This window comes from Aptenodytes forsteri, unplaced genomic scaffold (genome assembly GCF_000699145.1).
Source record: "Aptenodytes forsteri isolate BGI_AS27 unplaced genomic scaffold, ASM69914v1 Scaffold360, whole genome shotgun sequence".
NCBI classification, from domain to species: Eukaryota; Metazoa; Chordata; class Aves; order Sphenisciformes; family Spheniscidae; genus Aptenodytes; species Aptenodytes forsteri.
The window spans coordinates 354,639-374,140 of NW_008796109.1; the positions used below are offsets into that span (position 1 = coordinate 354,639).

At 40.1% G+C, this 19,502-nt stretch overlaps 1 protein-coding gene across 1 annotated transcript in view; it reads right to left on the minus strand.

Annotated features, from left to right (window-relative positions):
• Window positions 1–19,502, minus strand: part of FGD6 (FYVE, RhoGEF and PH domain containing 6) — a 65,910-nt gene that overhangs the window by 37,743 nt on the left and 8,665 nt on the right. The window contains 3 exon segments of the mRNA XM_019474033.1: window positions 3,997–4,027; window positions 4,120–4,187; window positions 7,621–7,768. Of these exon segments, the coding sequence (XP_019329578.1) occupies window positions 3,997–4,027; window positions 4,120–4,187; window positions 7,621–7,768 (247 nt within the window).

Genomic DNA, 19,502 nt, shown 5'->3' on the forward strand with positions numbered 1-19,502 from the left:
CTCTGGTTATGGTCTAGAGTCCAAAGAATAGGGACTTCAAGAAACACAGCCCCGGATAACAAGTAGCACAGCACCCATATGTAACGCTAACATAAAACTAACTTATTAAAATCAAGATGTTCTTATAGTTGATTATTCCACAACCAAACATAGAAAGATTCAGTAAAACTTAAGATAATCTTCAACAGAAGGATACACAATGTGGGGGGTGGGGGAGAAGGGAGATGTTTGACCTCTTCTCTGCCTTCTCCAATAAGAAGCTGATCTTGTGGCTACAGAAAAGTTACAGCTGCCTCCTGACAACCTCCTGCTTGGTCTTAGAGTACTAATAAGGACAGAACTGAGGTCTAAGTCAGATGTGCAGATCTAAAGGCTCAGGCAAATGCCCAAAGGGTTAAGTTTTTCTTTGCTCACACAGCACAACGTCATACACTAAGCCTTGCAAACGAAGGAGCCATCCCAAAAAGCAAGTTCCTCTGCTGGACCAGAAGCCTCACTGCCCATACTGTCACAGGAGGGGAAACAAAATCAAAAAGAGTGGTGGGTTTTGGCAAAAGAACAAAATTAGGAACAAAAATGGACAAAAGAAATGACAGCAAATAAGCCAGGCAGCTTACCCTTACAGCAACAGGGTGCTGCTGAGGAGGTCCTCTCACTTGTGCAAAGCAAACCATTTCCAAAGAATCCCACAACAAAGAAGTACAAATGGCACCAATCCTGCCTTACTCCTTTTCCAGGAACGCCAGGTGTTTTTTGGGCACAGAGCATCTCAGAGAGCGGTGACAAACTTGTTTCTCTTACATCACTTATGTTTTACATCCAGTTCACCGTTCCTTTTCTTTTTTTTTTTTTTCCCCTGCAAGTGCCCTTAGGGAAGAAACAGCACTTCTCACATCTTCTCAATCCTTGTTTACTCTCTGGAGGCCATGCATGAACCATCTCACAAAGATGCATACAGATGAGCTGGTTTGATTTAAGCCCCTTTGTTTTCAGGAGTTTCTAACAGCATTTTACTGGAATCTTGTCCTCTAAAAGATCGTTACAATAGTTACAGAAATACAGAGAATTCAGGATTACATCTAATGTTTGATTCTTCCCTCAAGCAACCCCATTCACCGAGTATGTTTGAGAGAGCATCAGCGTGCAAAGCCAGTTAAGTCCCTTATCTCTGTTATGACCAGCTTACTTCATATTACAGAAGTGTCCCCAAGTGTTTATCATTTTCTAGAGAACTTTTGTAGTCTGTCTTCAACAGAAGCAGCCAGGTGTACTTACAAAGTGCAACAGTGTCCAAATAGGCTGGCACCCTGGTATCTTGGAAGAGTTGCTCCACCTAACTTGACTTTGTCAATATAAAAGAAAAAAAATGCTAAAAAAAAAAAAATCAGTGGTACTTGTAACCAGTTTGCAACCACATTCCCACCTTCTCAACTGCTTTAGACTCCACTTCAAATGCTCTAAGCAGTAGCAACTTAAAAAATCTTTTTCAGTGGTACGTAACCAGTTTGCAACCACATTCCCACCTTCTCAACTGCTTTAGACTCCACTTCAAATGCTCTAAGCAGTAGCAACTTAAAAAATCTTTTTCTTACATCAACAGTTCTGTTCCCTGGCTGTACGAAGAGCCATGAGCTGCATTAACTGGCATTGGTAAGACAAACTGAGGAGAATACTATTAATTTCAGATCATCACTAATGGAATTAGTCACTAAATTTCAAGTATTTACTCTTCGGAAAACCACTAACGGAAAACCACATTCAGAAGGTGTAACGGAGCCTCACCTGACCAGCCAAATCTTTACTATGGGTAAAACAGCCCAGACTGGGGAGAATCTAAGTTTTAATTCCAGAAGTCTGTCAGAGGTTGCTTGACTGGCAGTTAGTAATCCTGACACTGAAGCCAAAGTGGTTCAGTACAGGTAAAATCAAAAGGGTAGTTTTATCAACGTTTAAATATTATCCATAAGAAATATATGCTTAAACAAACAGATTTAAGAATGCCTGTGACAAACATACACAAATCCCCAGGCATACCACTCTCTGTAAATAAAACAACATGTTTCTGCAACCTTTCTCAGGTATGGCAATTTTTATTCAATGAAGAACGCACACACACACACAGAGCTTCAAAACTGGTGCCCAGTCTGACAAGGACATTCACCAAGGTTCACACTGCAGGCCAACGGACAAGTTGAGGGCAAAGTATTTCCTCCACTCCTAGCCTAGCATCCTCTCCGTTAGACCAGGCTGAATACATGTCAATTGTTATTGCTAGCCAACAAAAGCATTTCTAATGGGTTTTTATTTGGCAGCTAGAAACTAGCATACTGTCATGAATAGAGCTGTGAGTTATCCATTAAAACAAAGCAAAACACATCCTACAGCACTGCACATTTACAATGTGCAGACAACCTGAAGTTTACCCCAGAAACTTCCTAAACTCCCTACTACTTTCCCTCTCCCACATTCTTCCTCTGCTTGCCTCCATCCTCTGCACCAACGGCCTCTGCTTCCAGTACTGCGCATGTTACCTGAAGAACTGGTACACTGAAAAAGCGAAGACACCTTTAAGATATAAGTTATGTGCCTGAAAAATATGATAATTAAAAATCATATAGCTTAAAACTTGTTTCTTCCTTTAACCAGTATTTAAGCTTGAGTTCTGTACTAGAAACCATGTTCAATATAAATTATACATTGGCCGCCACTGCCTGACCCAGCTATTAAAAACCAAGCCTCAACAGAATAAGAAAATCAATTACTAAAATGGAAGGCAAAAGAGGAATCAGCAAGTGATGTGGTAAGTTTTTTGTTTCCTGAAAGATCTCCATATTACAGGACTATATACATCCATCTATAAGAGCCTTTGTTTCCAGTTTTACAGAACATGCTTCTCAAGAGACTAAGATAGACTAACGCATCTGTTTGCAATATAACCACTTCTATTGCCCAAGGAAAAAAAAATTACTATGCTTGCACTTAATAGAGTGACAAAACGGTACAAACACATATCACTTAGAAGCTGACAGAAAACACATAAAATGGAGCTAGAGAAAACTAAATTCTTCATTAATTTGCTATTATCACCCTCTACACAGCATGTTTAACAGACGACTGGTCTGCATAAGCATGGATTAAATACTTAACCCTTGCTGTGAACAGCACATTGCGTATACTACAATCACAGCTGCTATCAGAAAGCAAGCATCTGTCAAAGAATTGCAGCCCAAAAAAATATGCTGCCATGGTGATGGATCCAACGTTAGAGCCAGAAAGCAAATCTGTCAAAGAATTGCAGCCCAAAAAAATATGCTGCCATGGTGATGGATCCAACGTTAGAGGTTAGATTACCGAAAGAATGTGTGTTTTTATTTACTATTTCTAAAGGTAAAAGGTAACCACCTCCCCCCCTTCCTTTAAAAGTTATTCTAACCAAAGATTTTATTTTGGTTGCTATGGTACAAGCTGGCTTATAAATATGATGCTGATTAACAAAGCAAGCATCTGTCAAAGAATTGCAGCCCAAAAAAATATGCTGCCATGGTGATGGATCCAACGTTAGAGCTAATTAGTTAGATTACCGAAAGAATGTGTGTTTTTATTTACTATTTCTAAAGGTAAACTGTTCCCACCTCCCCCCCTTCCTTTAAAAGTTATTCTAACCAAAGATTTTATTTTGGTTGCTATGGTACAAGCTGGCTTATAAATATGATGCTGATTAACATAAATGGATATATATTCCATTTTCAATATTCAAGCAATACCCCCACTCAGCTGGAAGACCGCATACATTAATTAAGGAGATGGAGAAGGAACCACCAAAATATTCATCCATTATATAAAATCTGAAACTTTAAACTTCTGCTTAATTAGATTTTTATATTTTGAATATGTAGACACAGCAGAAAAAAGTCACATTCACTACAATAAAGCCTAAACATAGAACTTTAACAGATTAAACATAGAAGAGGAAGCTTTTTTTTTTCTGATACTTACAATGTGTAAGAGCTTTAGCACATCCACAAACCTATCAGAAAAGCAAGAAAAAGCAAATAGTTACATTTTAATTGCCCAATTAAAATAAGCTGAGTAGCTGTTAAGTTTAGCATTGACACTTACACTTTCTCCGAGCTCATGATCTCCTTGGCAATATGGTAAACCTTTGTTTTCTTTCCAGCTGCCTTACTCTGCAAATAAAATTGTATGTTATACTATGCATCTACTAAAACTGTCATAAAGATCATTTCAGGCTAGTAGTTCCTCAAATACAATGTAATTATTCTATAGTTATTTCTAATAAAAGTGTTTTATACTGCTTTGTAATCTCCTGGCTTTGAGATCTTCTGGCTTTTCAGGATCTGTGAGAAAATCAATTCAGCTTGTAGCTGGAAACAACAATGTTAGCTAAGAGTAGTTTTTATAACACTATCAGCCTTTCTATTTACTTATTACAGGAAGTATTGAAGCCCATAACAAATGAAGCCCTAGCAAGTGACAATTATTGGTTAGAGAAAGTAGTAAAGTACGGATAATATCTGTATATTATTAATTTTTTTTCTGATTAATACAGCAACAGTAATATTTGCAGTAAACTCAAACGGGTTTCAGGAACATCTTAAAAAAAAACCACAAACAACCCACATTTTCTTTACTGAAAAAGAAGATGAAAGGAGAAAAATATCACACTGAAGAGAAGTCAGCTTCTGACCGTCTACTAAAGGAGTTGCTGAAAAACATAGCAACCGTACTGCAAAGCTGTAGAAGTGCGAGCCTTGTCATCTACCTGAAACACTGTGGAGATGATGTTTTTTATGTGCACACATTTGGCTTCCAAAAAATCAATGCTACTGTTCAACATCAGATATAAGGAACAGGTATAGCAAAGCAAAAGGGGGTAGGTGTCAGGATGCAAATGTTTTCGACTCAGTGTAACTCCCGTGTATAATTTCCCTCAGATAAAACACCTTTCTCCATAACAGCTCTCATGGTTTGCCATATGCTTCTCTCCTGCCAGCTGTCACCACATCTATTAGATATTCAGGCTTTCATTTCAATGGGCTGCAAAGAAAGAGCGTGGATGAGGAGCACTAAAACATCACAGGATATACAACACAAGTGCGATGGAAGTCCTGGGGAGACTGTCTTGAGTATGGTAGTATAATATAGGCATTGAACAGTTTATCTGGAAAAGCAGGTATCGGTGGCATTGCATATATGAACTTTTGGGTCAGAAGCACTAATGTTGCAAGATTCATGTGGAGTTTTAGGTCTTCTCCGAACCTCTAAACAAGTCTCAGGTGCTAGAAATCAAACCATGGAACTGATGATACTCATAGGTTGGTTTTAATGATATTGTTATACTCAAAATAAGAAATAAATCTAAATTTTTTTTTCATTTGAATTGACACAGTGCTGAATTACTAAATTAAAATTAATTTCTAAATTTAATAATTGGGTGTTGCATCACATATATGCAAGATACATTATTTATTTTATATACTACACAGACAGCTTCACACAGAGCTGGGATTTTACTTCTAAAATTAAACTTATTTCCAGAAAACACTGAGATCTACCCAGTGAGGGTCAATCGGATTCAGGCGAGATTCTAACACCCATCCTCAGGCCTCGATGCCTTTTTAGAAAGCACAGCTGACACGCTCCCTACAAGACTGAATTCACAAGTAACTCAATTATGCAGAGCAAGGTATCTGCCATCACTGTAGATGTGACGGTTGCAAATGAGATGAAAATTAGTATTTTGAGAACAAGATGCTAACACTAAACAATTACAAAATGAAATATCACAGTCTGTTTTCAACCCCATATGAAAGACTTTTCACATACCAACTGGCACTGAAAAGGCCACTTTGCATTTGCTCAAAGATACTCTGGGCCTAAGAGAGTCTCTAATGGGAGAACCGAAGGGATACAAATTGGGCTCTCAGGCGTGGCATTGGGAAGGAGCCTTGTAACTCCTCTAACGGATAAAAGGCATCAAAACAGCCAGATGCTTGGGGTAAGGGAAAATAAAAACAAGCCCAGCTGATGACCGATGCAGTGACTGCTTCATTCTCCTCTGCAGCTGCTCTCCCTGTTAGGAAGTTGGTTGTTAATCCCCAGCTGCCAGCCGCATATGCCGCAGGCGGCTCAAGCAAGCACTGAATCACTCGGCAAAACCTGCCCAAGAAGCCTCGTAACAGGGACTCTTTCCTGTAAAACTCCATCGTGAAAGGTTGAGGGCATTCCTAGAGGCACACAAGGTAAGGTAGCTTCTACACGGGTACAGTCCTGCTTAGTTGCACAGGAACAAGCTTTTCCCTCAACTCTCTTTCCCTCCCCCAATTTATTCCTCAGAAGATTTAGTTAAATGACATTCAGGTCTGACACATCACCATTGAGTCTTCTCTTCCAGCCCTAAAAAGTCTCACTGCCTTTTTTTTTTTTAATTATTATTCATTTTTATGGAGAGGAAGCAAATATAACTACTATCAAAGGAAACAAAGCTGCCAGGATTGGTGCTGAGGAGAGGCACTGGTCTATGGGCAGGCTGGTGCCAGAGCATCCAGGACTGAGAAATAAGAAAGCAGGTATCCCCAAGGAGAGGGATAGGACCCCCAGTACTCGATTTCATTCTAAGTTGTTAGTACTGTCTTCCTGCTCCTCATCTAAAGGAGAAATAAGGTTAAAATAAGGGAAATCATTCCAAGCTGGCACTCGCAGAAGCTAGCAGAAGGTCAGACCTCAACCACAACAGTCAAGTATGGCTTACGCTCCTCCAAGGGCCACAGAGGTGGCTCTGCAACCCTACAACGACAGGTCTCTTGCGCACATACCAATAGTCTCTCCTCAGCACCAAAGAAGTGAATTAAGGAACTTAAATGCTGAAAGGCAGGTTTCATGCCATCGAAAAGGAAGAATTAAAAACTGGTTCAGTCATCTGTCCCCTGTGCACCAAGCAGTGATTTGGCAGGTTAGCATGCAGAACCTGCAAACGCAAGAAAGCTGTCTGCACAGAAACGGTTACTGGGACACAGCCTTTGCTGCATGGCAGAGGCCCCCAAAACAGGACCATCCAGGCAAAACTACAGCTTCCGAGATATTTTCCAGAAGGACCTTCTCAGACCTTGCAACCTTCACCTGGCCCCTTTCCTTGGGCTTCACCAAGGCTAACAAATCAAAGGTTGATTTTAAATGTTCAGTGCACAAGAGACACTGTACACTCTAGGATCTGAGTCACAGACAGCCTCATTAAAAGGTATTTACAAGTCTCAAAACCAAAGATCTCTAAACATACATCTGTGCATGTAGCTCTGTTAGAGGGGCATGGTAGGCAGGTCTACAGCTCCATGATTCAGTAAAAGATTAAGAACAAATATGCCAGGCAACACACACTTTGTAGTGGGCTATTTCTAAACTTGACCTCTTAATATCAGGCTAACATACACGTATTAAATTAAAATTTTAGAAAAAAAACACTAAACAATAAGAATGACAAAAAGAAATATATAAAGTTATGTTTACTCAATGCCTTTTATTTGACAATATCCCAACAGGTTACAACTTACAAAATAGTGCAAGAGTGAGTAATAGCTTCAGAAGATAAAGATAAAAAGATACCTGTTTATATTCTTGAGGATCAGGTTCCCCTTTGCTGGAATCAGAATTTGTGTCATCATCTTCATCAGAACTGTTCATGATATCGTCTTCATCTGACTGAAGATCTCCCATTACCACGTTAGGATGACCATGGTGTTCTTCTAAGGACCTAAAATTAAAATATGTACAGTCGATAAACATACCATACTTTATTTATGTAAAGAGCTTTCTGTTTTACCCTACAATAAATGGTCTACTTGGTATCAGAAACACTGAAAACAGTAGTGGGTAGTCTGAAGGTGACAACAGTGATAGGCTTTTCCGCAGTGGACTCATAACTCTGCAGTGTTTTATCTATGCTGGTATTGATACAACGCTCGCTCACAGCGAGCAAAAGCCACAATACCTTTGGAGTATTTATGTTATTCTTGTCCATCAGAATTTGCCTGACAGCAAAGTTTGATAAATCTAGTCCCTTATTGCTATGTGCATGTATAGTGCAACATTTGTACTGTGTGCCAGAAGGATAAAGAAAGATCAGAGCCGTTTTGCTCTCCTCTATCTCATAGCACCAGGACTTGTTGCAGATATGGTACTCAGGCTGGAGCTTTCTGTCTGAAATTTTAGATGCATGTATATATACAGGGTTGTCTCTCAATGCATATGCTAAACTACTGCATCAGTGATGGCAATATTGTAACTGTTCTGTCCAATAATTCTTCTTAAAAACAAGAAAGCAGCATCTTTTGTCATTAAAAACTCCCATCCCCCGGAGACACACACCTTCCACGTAGCTGTCAAAGCTATAAAATATAACCTTGTTCTGCTGCTGTACAATGATTATAGAGGTCTCTTTTCATTAGCTTCAGCTGTATTTGCAACACAGAAATTGCATGAGACAGGCACACAACCTTCTTCCTCTAACTAGCCTTGACAACTTCAGTAGAGATTTAAGAAACGCAATTATAGAAGAAAATAAAAAAGGGGGTAGGGAAAGATAAAGAAGAAAACAGAGACTAGAGGAAACAGCCTGGAGTTTTGGTAAAGTTACATAGAAACACAGCACATCCCTGCGCTCCTACTTTTAATCCTTAAAAATATCTGATAATTGCCAATTACACTAAAGCCATGTCTAAATTCACATAATCTGTGTTCAAGGCCTGCAAAAAGATGCTGGGATGCCACAGGCTTATTGTGATATGAGCCAAAAGTGATTAGCTACCCTACAAAACAAAAAGCAAATCCAGAAACCCTTGCCCCCAAGCTGTCGCAGCCAGCAGAGATCTCACTGTGCTGATCAACACCTGATTTTGTGCAGCCAACATCTGTCAGGGCTACACACTTCCCCATATAGCTGCCCTCTGCTTCCCTGTGCAAGGGACAGTTACGACTGATCTTTTCTTTTCCCAACTTTGAATCACAAGAAAGCAGGGATGGAGGGCGACTCTTCAGACTCACCACCTCCAACTGTGATAGTCACCAGAAAGAAAAGCTGTCAGCATGGGTCCCATGGGAGGTTGCTGCCCGTAACATGAATGGCAGAAGTAAGGAATACTAGCTGTGTGAGGATGCTCTGGCAGACACACCAAGGTGTTGATTACTCAATGCTCAAGGCAGAGTTAAAAAAAAAAAAACAAACAACAAAACAGCACACAAATGCTGATCACAAATAGAAATGTATTTAGAGATGAAGACAAGATAAGTTGGCCTGTGGACAGACTTTGGTCAGCCGCAAAGATGTAGAAAAGATTAAAATAGCTTGGTTCTATTAAGATAACACAGGAAGGACTTGGGAAACACCCAAGCAGTTACTGTCTCCCAGAACCAAATGGAGTGGGGGGAGGAAGGAGATTGCAAGCTCATCATCGAGTTCAAACGAGACCCTGAGCCAAGACGGCAGCACCCAGGGTGCAGAGAGACACCCAGTCATTTCAGTTTGGAAATTATCAACTCCACGCAGAAAGAGAGCATCCGCCAGGGAGACGAGTGCTGAGGACAACAGTGCATGGAGTACGCCAGCAACTGTTCCTGTGGAGCCTCCACAAGTTTCAGGAAGGCAAAAAAGTGGCTTTTCACTAGAGCTTCCCCTGGAACCGCACTAGCAGGACACTAACAATTCTGCCGTTAATTGTTAACTTCAGCAACTCAGAAAACTCCTTGTCTAGTCTATCTAATTGACAACCAAATGACCCATTGGCCTGAGAATGGTTATTTTAGCAGATGCCATCTGATATCCTTTTATTTTATAGATGACAAACATCTTTATTTCATCTGTAGCATTACATGAGGTAGATATATCCACCTGCTTTATTTGAAACCTGCAACAGAAATAACTACTGCTACTCCTTCCTTTACTATATTATTTAGTTTTATCATGCACATCTGTCACTGAATCTGCATCTGATCTGGGATTTTTTTTTCCATTGCAAAATGTATTGAGCGCTTTATCTCTAACCACACTGGAATTCACTTTTCAGTCACTTATTCATCAACATTTACTTTTGTTAATGGACGTTTTATTGCCCTTTTTCCTATCCTTAATATTTGTTTTAATTGCTGCTTTAATTTCCTTTAACTAGGATTCCTTCCCACTAAGAAAACATTATTTCCACACTTGTGAAATCACAGTCCTTTTGCCTAAGCATGCTCTACAGGATGTCTGTTCCCAGCTTTTGCTATCATTTTTCATTTAAACGTTTCAGGGCAACTGTGCGAACACTTAAAATTTTAGAAAACCTGCCCTTTTTGAAGTCAGAAGCAAGCATATTTCTAGGTGAGGCTGTACTCTGCTTGCGCAAACATAACCCTGTCACCACTGAAGGATGAAGATCAAACTAGCTGGCCTGTGTTGGGTGAAGAATTTTCTAAATGAACGATTAATCGGCTTTTTTACTGAAACTTCCTATTAAATAACTACTAAAAGTTTTTAGTAATTAACTACTGGTAATTTAGGATGTTTAGTAAGTGTCCACAGATGAGAGCCACTCAGCGTATACACTTTTTTTTCTTCCTGGGAATCACAACAACATTTAAGCAGTAAGGTCCTTTTCTTGCCTTTGTGGTGCATATGCACCTACTATTCCTGTAAAGGACACTGAGAGCTGAGAGAACCATCTACCAAATCTTGCCTACAGTATCTGCCCCACCAGTCAAAGCACCTCAGAGTAATCCCTATACGTCTTTATCCTGTACTTGCTCAGCTCACAGCCTAACACAGCCCCCTCAGGTTCTTCCACCTGAAACATTCTGTTGAGTTTTTTTTGGTGGTGGTGTTTTTTTTTTTCTTTCTTTGTTTTTTTAAAGAAAAAACAGTGGATGATTAGATGATTAATGATCAAAAGTCAGTTCACGCCCAGCCATTTCCCAGAATCAAACAAGAAGCTGCCAGTTCAGGGATAGGATGCGATACTGTAGCCGTGGGTAGATGCACTCCTGGTATTATCTGCGGCAGTGTCCTCTTCTTCAGAGAAGATGATGACAAAGTCGCTGTGTTAATCTGCCTTTATAAACCATGTGCTGGAAAACATGTGACTCTCCTTGTACCTTATGCCTTAACCTTTCATCATAAACAGTATGGCTTTTCTGTCGAAACAGAAAGCAGGTTTTTTTGTTTACTGGTTACTCTTTCTGTACTTTTACCTCTGAAGTCATAGAATAGTTTGGGTTGGAAGGGACCTCTAAAGGTCATCTGGTCATCTCCCCCCGCTGTGGGCAAGGACATCTTCAACTAGACCAGGTTGCTCAGAGCCCCGTCCAACCTGACCTTGAATGTTTCCAGGGAGGGGGCATCCACCACCTCTCCATTCCCCCTTGTCCTGTTGCAACAGGCCCTGCTAAAAAGTTTGTCCCCATCTTTTTTATAAGCCCCCTTTAAGTACTGAGAGGCTGCAATAAGGCCTCCCCAAAGCCGCCTCTTCTCTAGGCTGAACAAGCCCAACTCTCTCAGCCTTTCTTCACAGGAGGGGTGTTCCATCCCCCTGATCATTTTTGTGGCCCTCTTCTGGACCCGCTCCAACAGGTCTGTGTCTTTCTTATGCTGAGGGCTCCAGAGCTGGACGCAGTGCTCCAGGTGGGGTCTCACCAGAGCAGAGGGGCAGAATCACCTCCCATAACGTAAGTGTACATATAGTTCTCTTAAAGTTATCTCTGGACAAAGTGAAATTCCTTGTAGCTTTTAAATGAGTTTGGAAATAGTAGTAAATCTTTAAATAAACAGAATCCTTTCTACCACTTATCAATTCCCCTTTTCCAAAATACCACAGGCATGCAGTAGTGGTTATTTTTAAGCAGCTCTTCTGATAGTTCACAGTATCCCCAAAATACCTATCTCTATCTTGTTCCCTCTTCATCACGATTCTTTGTCCTACCCACAGCACAACCAAGAGAAACTTCTGCATTATCAGTCATGTGAAACACCATCACTGCCAACTCACTGTGCTGCCCACTGAGTAAGAATATCTTGCCGTTATCTTGTGAGCAAGTTACCTAAATATAGATGTGGGGCTTTTTTATTTTACATAAAACGAAGGGATCATTAGTTTGCCTCAGAATGAGCAGTTTATGGGATGAAGCATATACATTCCACTGTATTTTCCTAATGCGACAGTAAAATACTAATGAAACAAAACAGGCCAGTCCTAGTCAGGCATACAGCAAGATAAACTGTCAAAACTTAAGAACTGTCATCAAGGTATTACAGCCAGAAAAATAAATCCTAATCAGCATAAAAAACTTATTGTCTTCAAAAGATGACCAAGACTAGTTCAGACTGTCTTATTTGTATTATTATAGAAGCTTCAAATAAGCCTGAGGCTTCACTTTCAGGCACTGTTGATTTAGGCACTGCATAGGACACTATAGCCTGAAGTCACAATTAACATTTCAGTCTCAGTTCCCAATTCATTTAGAAGGCAATTAGTATTTTAAGCTTGACTGAGATGATTCAGAGAGATTCTCTGCCATGGAATGCCCCAACATTAAGTATTTTATAGTATATTGGAATTACTTCAAGTGTTAGCATCACCATAACTACTAAAAAGCAAGTTTCCACACCTCCAAAGTATTTGTTAAAATAGATTCATCCATGCTGCTGCTTTACACACATTTCCTTGTGATCCCCATTATTTTTAGATGTTTTTTCTACCTCCAGTAAGTAATCAAAAATATATAGGAATACTGAATGAACAGAACCTTGCATACAACACTGCTAAATTCTTCTTTTCTCACCCTTTTGTTATTTTAAAAGGAGTGTCCATTCTACGCTGCTTTTTGTAGGAGCGTCTCAGCACCTTTATCGTTCTTCTGTCTCTTCCTCCAGTATTTCATTGTAGTTTTTTGTGGGTGCGTGTGTTTGTTTTTTTAAGAAAGCCTTTAACATACAGGCAAAATTACACAAACTGAAGTTCCTACTCAACTAAAAAATACACACCAAAACATCAGAGAGCCAATAAGCATACCCTACTATAACGTTTAATCTCAAATCCTTTTTGTATTGTTACAGCATTTCACAATCCTTTCACGGCCGCTTGCATCTCACTTTCCTCCAGAGAGGTAACAATTACTATTGCTGGTTCATCCATTTTCAGTTTTTAATATCACCAGTCCCTGCAATCAATTTCAATAATTAAGGCACATTCAGCTGCTTTTTTTTTTTTTTTTTTTTAAGACCTAAAAGCACACTGGCAATCTGTGGAGTCAATAGCAGATAAGGCTGTTGCATTTTTTCATAGCCCCTCATACTTGTAATAGCTGTAGGTAAGGCAGCAAGCCTCACTGACCGATTCCCCTCAATGGATCCTAGCTGTATGCTTTTGGGAAATCCCAAGGATAAAAGATTTAAAAGACTGAAGGAAAAAAGAAAATAAAAAAGGTTCTATGGCATCTTTTCTGTTAGGTCCTATCTAAATTCAGAATCTCTCTTTTGAGGTATAAAGAAGGGCTGTAAATACAGAAATCAAGTTAAGATCCCGAAACAATTTAAGAAGCAATTATCTGATTTGGGTGCTCAAGACAACAGAAAATGCTCTTGGAAAGTCAAAGCTTAAGTGAAATTATTGCTTGGTTAATAATTGCTTGATTTTGTTTAGTGAACTTCCTTTTGCTTTAATACTTTTTATTTAAGACAGTTCAATGTCTTTAATATTTGTTTACTGCAGGTTTGGGGGAAAAAGAAAATCAGTTCTAGAAAGCAAGCATACTTGGCAAAGCACAAAGATAATAATGAATACTATCCAAGATCACTAGTGAGCTCCTATGGAAGTTTTAAGAAAATATATGATGGGATTAGTGATCAGCAAGATTAATAAAGGCATCAATTAATGTACTTTTTGGACAAGTTACATTTTGCTGCAATACCTTAGCTCCACAACCATCCTGAAGAAGCCAACATCAGTACATTTCCTTTCACAAACCAGTCTGGAAAGCATAAAGATGAACTTCGTAACACTCCAGATGCACCTGGACCCTAACCCATCATATTCACCTCATCATTTAAACTTCAGATTCTCTGAACAACGGTGACTGTCTACCATTATAGCTAAAAAATTCCCTCCCTCATTGTCCTCTTTATGTCCCTCTGCTTTTCATTTCTCCTTCAGGCATACCGGACCGTTAAGCAGTAAATGAGGATGAAATGCATCCTGGACCAGGTGGCTTACTTATCTGAGTTATTCCTACAGCATCAGTCACCTCTCTGGTTTAATGACAGATGCACAGATGGAAAGAGATGAAGCTGAGATCACATCGCTCCTCTCTAGGTGTAGTGGACACTGAGAGAAAGGCTGGTGGATACCACTGCGGCTCTTGCAGTGCTGGCTTGGCTGCCAGCACTGGGGACTGGTTGCCTTATTGCAGCCAAGCTGCTTGGGCTTCAACTTCTCTGCCAAAAATGGTGCTTTTTCACAGTGAGAGAGTGAGATAGCAAGGTGTCCTCTCAAATAGGATTTTACATGGTAGCATTAAAGTTATGCCATTTGTTCTTCTGCAGTGACAACTCAATGATTTTAATAAGTTCTTCATATTATTAGGACTAATAGCAACAAAAAAGGCAACAAACCAGGAGTTTTTATTGGTCTGATGCTAAGGAACATGACAGGCAGTTGATCTTGATCTCCCTTTTATTTATATTTTTTAAGACCACCTGAACAGATCGCGCCTGTGAGATTCATTAGTTTCTTTTGCAAGCTATCCTTCCATAGGTGATATGGCTGAGGAATGACACAGACCTCTATGACAGTCTTTAAAAAAAAAGCACCACAAAACAAGAGGCAAACAAACTAGACCAATGAATCCATGATTATTTGCATCGCTTCTAACTGTTGTGCTATGTTCTCTCTGGGCTGGTTAGGGAACTTTAAGCATACAATTACAAACATAAATACTCCTTAAGAATCACAGCTAGAAAACAGAAACAGCCCACATCCAGCTGAGCAACTCCAACTGAAAATGATTTGTGCATATCAGGTTACTTTTTCAAATTGCCATTTAAAGACTTCAAGAATTCAAACTGAATTATTTTAAGCAATATTGTACGTACTGTATGCATGCATAAGCATCTATGTATTTTATCAGAAGTCAGGACCCTTGATGATCATGATACACTGTCAAAAGAGAAGCTCAAGACAATCTATTTAAAATAGATTTTGGTTCAGAGCCGCTTGTCCTTCGAAAGCTGTCTGCTGCCTCCCGAGCAAAGGGCTGGCTGCAGAGAGAGGCCAGGTGGGAACGCCAGGAGTTTGCTCCTGCCAAGAGAAACGCCAAGAACTACCCTCTTTGTCCTGGTCTTTACCTCTGACACTCCCTGCTCACACCTGGGTTTTCTGGGCAAGGAGATACCGCAAATGCTGCCGAGAGCTGCCACCACATTTAGCCTGTTAGATCATGCCACTGGCAGCTCCTTCTATACTTGGCTGCAAACTGCAACACCGGACTTGCTGGAACCAAGTTATCCCAGCGTTTGCAGCCAGCAGCGTTTAGTTTAGCATTTGTTATCCTCAGGCCAAGACAGCACTTATTTCTTTCCTCAAGAAGAAGAAAAAAATAAATCTGACTTGCATTCGGAGCAAAAAATAAGCAAGACATTTGTCATATGTTTCACACTTAATACATTTTGTACCTTTTTTTTTAAGCAGTCCATTCTGTCAGTCACCCTACTTCAGGCACACTACGATCAATACAGTCATGCGCATACTTCACTGCACAATTTTAAAATGCACGGTTTACAAAAAGGTGCAAACAGCTCTCAGATTATCTCCATATTTAGCTGCGATTTGAAAACACGAGTTCCCGTGGCCAGAGGCACCCAAGGACCGCTCTTGCCGCAGGCAGCCTCCCATGCTCACAGGGCCGATCTTCAGTGAGACCATTTGTTGGCAATTCCTCAGTTCCTTGGAAAGTTCAACATAAACACACACGCATGCTTCAGATGTTTCCACACTCACCATAGAAAAGCCACATTAAAAAAAAAAAAAAAAAGAGGTCTCAGTTTTAAAAGTCTTCAAGAAAACTGGTGCCCACAGTGGGCCAGTTCAGCTCCTGAGCAGCGTGCCACAGCTGCCGTCGTGACAAGCAGGAGACATAGTCACATCGCCCTGCCTCCGCTGGGGCGGCCCCAGCAAAAGTGCCAAAAGGAGATGATGGCAATGTAGCAGAATATAATCCAAGAGGATACAACAGGACAGTCCTGAGCGTTGGTACTGGAAAGTGAAACACTGCAGCAAAACCCAGGGATTTAAACCCTTGCCTTGAGACTTGTACAGGGGAAGGAGTCGCTGCATCAGTTCTTCCCATCACCACTCAAAGCTGTGAGGCATTACCTGCCTCCCAGGGTAGGTAAAGAGGGAAGTCTTTGCAGAATTTACAGCTTTTTGCCTTCCCTTATCATTAATTCTCGTTTCACAGGGAGAGCTGCAATGCTCATGGCCAAGACCTTTGGAAAGAACTCCTGCCATGGAAGTGATAAACACGATAAAACAGGACCACCAAAATACAGCACTCATTTACAATCAGGACCTGCTATTCTAACTTCTCTCAATTCATAAAACAGACCCTATTGGGAAAACTTTTATTGGGAAAGGACAGCAGGATCAGAAGAAAAATAAAACTTTACTTTCCAGTCACACAACCCCCCCCCCAACACAACTCCAGCACACACTGAATAGACTTCTAGAAAGCTATAAAAAAAAGTGACAAAATCTAAAACCGAACACATCAAATAGGAAAGGGAAAACTTTGACCAAGTGAGAACAAAACCTCCTATTAATATCCATTTCAAACAAAATTGATTTTACCTTGCCAGAGCTAACATGACATTCCAATGTATAACTACTTCTGCTCCACTAAAATCAGAGTTAATGCAAGGCCCTAAATATCTTCTGTATTGACTCATCATTATTTTTATGATTTTCGGGTGACTTTATCCCTGAAATCAGGGCTGTAATACCTCTCTTCAAAAAGTTGCTCATTCAATTTAGAAATAACGCGCAACCTATTGCACTCCGTTTTTTACATGTCATAGCTAGAAGATGACAAGAGAGCTAAGTAGCAGAGTACTCAAAAGGTAGTGACTTAGTTCTAAAATAAACATGGAGTGACTTAACTCTTAAACACACAACTGTCTGCATGCACCAGAGCTGACGCAGCTTCCTGGGTAGTCTGCTGGAAAACTGAGGATGAAATAGTTTGGTTGAGACCAACACAGACTAGCTGTAAAAAATAATTGAGCTGCTTGCAAGACTGGACTTGTGCTCTCTCTTCCTCTGATCTTTTGCACAGATTAGAAGAATGGGATTTAGACACTTTTTCAAACTTTTCAGCTCATCTCAAAAATCGATACAGAATATCCGACCCCCAGGAACACCACTGGGGGAAAAAAACACCCAAAACAGAAAAAGCAACTAAACTCTGCGCAGTTGAAATCACTGAGCCATACGGCTCAGGTTGTAGCTATCAAAATGGCAATTTTGATAAAAACTCCTTTTATTTATTTACATGCATCTTAGAGATTTTTTTTTTAGTCCACTTCTGCTTGAGTGCAGCAGTTTTTCATAAGCACAAAGATATCTTAAGGAAAAATTAAAACTTGTGTAAACTTAATATTTTTAAAAGAAACTTCTTGGATTCTAGCATCTAAAATAAACCCTGCATTCCTTAACCTAAATTTTGTCTAGTGCATTGAAACAACATAGCTGCATAATTTAAGTCTATTCATTAAAACATCTTTAACTGAATCAAATATAAATGCTGGGTAAATGAGGCATATTAATATCACTGTTGGCATTTAAATAAAAACTGAAGTTAATATTTTGACTGCTTTCTTTCCCAACATTTATTTTATGCCCAAAAAAATTTTACTGTGTTACATACACAATTACATTAGACCTTGCTGCAATTAAAATATCACCATACAAATCAGCATACCACGGAGCTTTACAAGCACATTTCCTGAGCCAATGCTGAAAATAACCCACAGGAAAAGGCTGTTGTTGAGCATATAAATGGGTCTTTCATCAGTTCTCATGGCACATTTGACTCTCCATTCTACATCTGAGATAACTCTCTGGAGCTACATTTTGTTAACCTGCGATTTATACCGTGGTTGGCAACTGGAGACAGAGCGCGCATGTTGGAGGCGGGGGAGAAAGGCCAACGTCCAGTGACAAATACGCAACGTTAACTTAGCTTCCCCCATCTTAAGGAAAAGGAAATACATGTGAAGAATGCCAAAATTAGGAAAAACACAAACGTGGAATAAAAGAGGAAAGAAAAAGATAAAGCGTTGGAGATTAATTTATGAAAGTGTGTGACACCTGAGTTCCTCTTATCCATAAACAGGGGGGTTAGGAAGCAGGCTAAAGGACGCAGGGTTTTTATGCGCTGCTTTGCTTCCTTCAGGCTCCCCCACATCACACCAAGCCACCCTTCGGCTGAAGGCAAGAACCGACACGCTGAGCTGAGGCGACGTCACCGGGAGGAAGGACGAGGACATCCTTGTATTGTACCGGGGGGATCGATGGGAACAGCACAGCTAGGACATTTTTGCCATCTGTGGTGAGCACTTCTTCAGTAGGAAACAAAGGATAGCACAGTTTACCCTCAAAAATGGGTCTTTTAATGCATATGGACTGCACAGGCTCCGAGGTTAACGTGATATAATTTTCTAGACTGCAGAAGACTGTGACAAAATAACCACCAAACCTTTTGGAGAGTGGCAGAGGGGTTTGCCCAGCAGCACCTGCCTCATCACTGCTGCCACTGTCAGCTTGCTCCCTCTCATACTCGCAAAACACACCCAGCCCCAACTACACTCAGTAAAAAGATAACATCAAGAACTTAAACTACATCTGTTTTTATGTAGCACTTGTAACACCATCCAATAAATGAGAAGTCTTTCATTATTGCACCTCCAACTCTGTCAAAAGTTTCCCTATGTGCTGCGTCAATGTCAACCTGCTTCACCCATCTCTTTCTTTTACCAAAATCAACAGGGAGCCCTTGAAAAGGGGGATGAAAGAAATACCAAAGACAAAAATTCTCTTTCATGACAGTCATGGAGATCTTCACAATTGTTTTCATTTCATAAGACCTTTCAAACCTTTTCAAGACTGGATTGTATACTAGAATAATGGACTTGGTATTGGAAAAATGCAGATCACCAACTCCTTTCTCTCCCTCATTGGAGAGGGAGAACATCAGACCTCAGAATCTTTCCCAATGTCAAAACAGATGAAATCAGCATATCTCAAACACACTTGGATGAGAATGTGTCAAGATTCTTTTAAAGCAAGAAAGATGGTATTTATTCTGATTTAAAAAAAAAGGGGGGAGGGGAATTGGCATACTTCTCCCAGATTGCTTTAGAAGATTTAAGTATTTTCCCAGAGTGCATAACATCTTCCTATAAGATA